This window comes from Ictalurus furcatus, chromosome 7 (assembly GCF_023375685.1).
Source record: "Ictalurus furcatus strain D&B chromosome 7, Billie_1.0, whole genome shotgun sequence".
In the NCBI taxonomy this organism is placed as follows: domain Eukaryota; kingdom Metazoa; phylum Chordata; class Actinopteri; order Siluriformes; family Ictaluridae; genus Ictalurus; species Ictalurus furcatus.
Window position 1 is genome coordinate 14,770,668 of NC_071261.1, and position 5,318 is coordinate 14,775,985.

General features: G+C 37.9%; 1 protein-coding gene across 1 annotated transcript; it reads left to right on the forward strand.

Moving 5' to 3' along the window:
* Nucleotides 1-3,776: 3,776 nt before the first annotated feature.
* sstr1b (somatostatin receptor 1b) lies at nt 3,777-5,020 on the forward strand. The gene has a single exon (XM_053628808.1). It carries the CDS (start codon nt 3,777-3,779, stop codon nt 4,893-4,895), a length of 1,119 nt encoding a protein of 372 aa, XP_053484783.1. The 3' UTR covers nt 4,896-5,020.
* Nucleotides 5,021-5,318: the final 298 nt, after the last annotated feature.

A 5,318-nucleotide genomic window follows, 5' to 3' on the forward strand; every position in this document is an offset into this window, starting at 1 on the left:
TATATATATATGTATATATATATATATATATATATATATATATATATATATATATATATATATATATATAGTAGCAAATACTCATTGGTCACTTTAATAGGAACACGTGTACCCCTGCAATTCATGCAATTATCCTGTCAGGCAATCATGTGGCAGCAACTCAATTCATTAAAAAGAAAAAGAAAAACATCAAAACTACTCAGTTTCTGTCCCAGAGTTTGTGCCCACTATAATCTCAGATTCTTGTTCTTGGCTGACAGGAGGGGAACCCATTGTGGTCTTCTGCTGCTGTAGCCCATCTTCCTCAGCTTTTGAAGTATTGTGTGTTCTGAGAAGCTTTTCTGCTCACCATGGTTGTAAAGAGTGGTTATTTAAGTTACTGGATTCTTCCTGTCTGCTTGAACCAGTCTCCTTTGTACTCTCAAATCAACAAGACATTTCCTCTCCGTTTTCTGTTTTTCACACAGACACTGATGTGCATGAAAATCTCAGGATATAACAGTTTATAACTGTTTATATAACAGCGTATAACAGTATATAACAGTTTCTGAACTACTCAAACCAGTCCATCTAGCACCAACAAAGACCTCATGGTCAAAGTCACCAATATCACATTTTTTCCCCAATCTGATGTTTGATGTGAACATTAACTGAAGCTTGACCTTAGCATGATTTTATGCATTGCACTGCTGCTACATGATTGGATAACTGCATGAATGTGCAGGTGTAGATGTGTTCCTATTAAAGTGGCCAGTGAGTGTATACACAATAAAAAGAGGGTTGTTGTGGGTTTTTTTTGCCTCAGGTCACCCCCCAATCCCCCCCCCCCCACCCCCACACACACACACATTTCCTAATTTTAAAATACATACAAATAATACATTAGTTCAACAAAATATACTGTCATAGTTTATAGGCTAATAACATTTCTGAATTATGTTCTCAATGTGTATGAACAATAACTGAATTATCCATAATCCAATGATCCAATTAAAAAGTCTTCACACAACAGGCTGGTTGTTTTATTAAAGTCAAGACTCTATTATATTATACATATATATTTCAAACCAATAGTACAAACTTAATCAAGGTCTGCAGGGATGTTTTTTATTCCAAGACCAATGACTGTATAGATTCCTTGTCCAAGACCATTTGACATATATTGTTAAGGCTATGCACGTCTTTCATAAAAAGTGAAACTACTTAATTTACCTATGCATACAGACAATGCCTAGCTGTGATGTGGCATAAATAGATGAGAAACTTGAAGCTTGCTAGCTATCACTAACAGTCTAAAGCTCTGAAACACCAAGCCTATGGTTGAAGAATTAGTGCAAGCCAAGGCTAACTTGGTCACCTTTAATCGCCTTATGTCTTCTGTCAAACTTAACACTTAAACACATCATAAAGACTACAACTGATAGCCAGCACCTTCATGAAGTTGAAGAGTGCAGTAGCATTTATATGATTTTAATTGAATTGCATATTCCCCTTTGACTTTCGTTCATATGTATTATTTTTCTGTTTTTTACATTTTTAATGTGAATTTGTGATCATCAAAGTAAAAATTGATTTTGGTTCAGATTCCTAATGCTTAAGGTCAAATATTTCAAAAGTTTTTTTTTTTTTTTTTTACTCCAGTAATCACATAATTCAAAACATTAAGCAATTAGTCAAAATAGTCAAAAATATGATGATATAATTTGTATGATATTGATGTGAAGTGATATCTCTGCTGGTAATGTAACTTAACCAAGAACTTTTAATATCTGTTGGTTAAGCCAGGACCAGGGGTACAAGAGAGCAAAATTATCTCTGGGTGGGAGGGACAGTATTACTTATTCCCTTATTGATTAGGGTGACACTAACCTATGCTGAGCTCGTGTATGTAGAAGACGGCAGTTAGTGCTTTCATTTGAGTGTATCCAGCTATCTTACCTGTGAAGTAATATGAGAAGCAGTTTGAAAAGATGCATGGCTGGCTTCATCTCTTTTGGAAGAAGCACATATTAGCCTTCAACTTAGTGTTGTTGTGCAATAGGGGAGAGCTTGGTAAAGGGTGGGAATTGGCAAAATTGGATAAAGAGAAAAGAGTTATTGCTGTGTTAAGTTTTTTTTTTTTATGAATGGGTCAATAGGACAAATTGAACTGAGATATATTAAGTAAATTGATATAATGAAAGTAAATGGCTGAAGTCTACAGCTTTTGTAAGTTTACAAAATTCAGGTAGAGATATAAACAGACAAGAAATACATTAAGAAGCTTGATATGTCAGTGATAAGAAAATGTTTAAATGGGCAGTACATACAGTATAAGCTTTATTTCACCTTTCTTTGTCACGCGCACACACACACACACACACACACACACACACACACACACAAAATCTGGCATATCAGAGGATGTGTCAAAGCTCTACTCACAACACCAGACCTACTTACAACAAGTGAGCCGCTACCCCATACTGATGTAAATGCAAATACAACCTATTGATATTCTAGTCATGGATGTAATTAAGTTTGTGTTTTTTCTAATAACCCCCTAATTGCTATTTTTGTGGGCCTCATTGATAGAGAGAAGGAGTGGAAGTGGTGGGATCTGCTTTCATGGATCAAATTCTCATTTAGCAACTTTTTTGTTTCATGTCTTCCCTCTGCAGCATGTTTGCTCCTTGTAAGTCCAGAAATTGGTGTCAGAGGTGTTTCTGTGTTGTGAATGTAGTAATTTTACAGGCGGATGGATGAGTACACAAGGGCACAGTGTGTGGCAGATACAAAAATGCATGTCTGACAGATGCATCATGCCTCTGCTTTCTGTTTCATCCTCTCTGAGCTGCATATAAATAGCTATTCATGAACATATTGCTTTTGAAAATAAATGCAGAATGTGTTGAGAGATCTAACAACTTTCAATATGATTTGTTGCGTTATTTTAGTGTGTTCATTTCATATTGTATAAAATGCAGTAAATAATAATGACCAAAAGTTATTTTTGACAAAAGATCCCTAAACTTTCTCTTTGTTTCCTTGTGGATCATACAGATGGTGCATATGGACTAGTGCAATATATAAGGCATACGGGGGGAAAACATAAGAATTTCAGATATGTGATATCATTCCTGTGGATCCTGTGTCAAGTTTTCCATCATGTGATCGGAGACACAAGTGCATAATTCATCATGTGATTGGATACAAGGGTGCAGCAAGGACCTCGATTCTCAACAAGGGATTTATTTCTGGAGGTAGGATCATATTGTCAAGAGTGTAACCCCATAATACTATGATTCTCCAGCCCTATTTTCATAAAAATAGCCAGAATGTGCTCTCATTGCCAACTCTGAGTGTCTGAGAGCCTCTCACCGAGTCTAATCCACCAACACCTGCAACACTCTCATATATGCACATAGGTTTATTTATCAATGAATGAGGAAAGTTCAAGCTGGAAATTCCACAGATGGAACCATTTAGTCAGAGGATCCCAACTTGCTGCATGGTCTATTGCCAAGAAATTCCCAAAAATGACTTTCCTGATGTGCTTGAAACAAATTCAAGTGATTTAAAGAGCAAAACCCAAAGATTGTTGTTTTAACTTTTCTCAGTCAAGGACAGGTTTTATGGATGAAGGATTAAATAAGCACCATGTTTAAACCTCACCACTGTTACTTTTAAAACAAAGGTACTTTTTAATAAAGTGTATCAAATGACTGAAAGGTTTATAAGAACAATACCATTGAATGCTAACTTGAGTGAACTTGGTTTACCAAAATCAGAAGAAAATGGCCGAAGCTACAGAATATAATGTCACTGAAAACATGCTTTCTTCCACTGACCTTCCCTTCAATTTCACCATTGAATATGAGGATTTTCAGACAGAGTCCAATGCTAGCAAGATCATCATCCCTTCTATCTATGCCCTAGTCTGCTGTGTGGGCATCATAGGAAATGCTATGGTTATATATGTCATCCTCAAGTATGCCAAGATGAAAACAGCGACCAATATTTACATTTTGAACCTTGCAATTGCTGATGAACTCTTCATGTTGAGCGTTCCGTTTCTGGCCACATCAGCTGCGGTGCGTCACTGGCCCTTTGGATCGCTGATGTGTCGGCTGGTCCTTAGCGTGGACGGCATCAACATGTTCACCAGCATTTTTTGCTTGACTGTGCTCAGCGTGGACCGCTATATTGCAGTGGTGCACCCCATCAAGGCAGCACGCTACCGCCGACCTTCTGTCGCCAAAGTGGTTAACGTCTGCGTGTGGGGACTTTCACTTCTTGTTATCTTGCCCATCATTATCTTTGCAGACACCGTTCCAGCGCAGGATGGAGGGGTAGACTGTAACTTTCTGTGGCCTGAGTCGTCATGGTCAGAAGCATTTGTGGTCTATACCTTCTTGCTGGGCTTCTTGCTTCCCGTGGCAGCTATCTGCCTGTGCTACTGTTTGATTGTGGTGCGTATGCGAGCAGTAGGCCTCAAGGCAGGATGGATGCAGCGGCGGCGTTCCGAGAAGAAGATCACTTGCATGGTGCTACTGGTGGTTGCTGTCTTCGTGCTTTGCTGGATGCCCTTTTACATAGTGCAGCTTGTGAGTGTGTTCTGCCAGCCACCAGACCCCATGGTGACTCAGCTGTTTCTCATTCTAAGCTATGCTAACAGTGGTGCTAATCCTATACTATATGGATTTGTGTCTGACAACTTCCGGCGCTCCTTCCAGAGAATTGTCTGCTTCCGCTGGTTGGAGAATGGTCCGGATGCAGAGCAGGTGGACTACTATGCTGTGGCCCTCCGTCGTCAAACAACATGTGGTCCACAGGACTTCCCTAAAGAGTGCTGTTTAGCCTCTGATATGGTGTTTCGCAATGGAACATGTACCTCTCGTACCACTACCCTGTAAACTTTTCTCTGACTTTTCTCCAAAGCAAACAAAAAAATTCATGTTTTCACATGTAAACAATTTTAACTGTTTATTTACAGTAAGTTTACAATCATTTACAATCACTTGATATTTAAATTATTCATTATATATGTGCTGCTAACTTATATTATATTAACTTTATATTCTTTTGTATATGCTTCCTGACCAAGCTTAATTATGATTATATAAAAAGTCTTGTTCTTAGTTGTAAATATTCAATAAGTATCTGTATCATAAAATTAACACTGAATGTGTTGAATTCAAGTTAACCAAGTGTATCATGATCGCTTTGTCATGGCATTACTATGGTAAGATGGGGTTAGCCATATCCAATGCTGTTCTTGATTAAATCTTCTTTCTCATAGTCATGTTTGTACAAGTCATGTGTCGTAGGCCCATAAT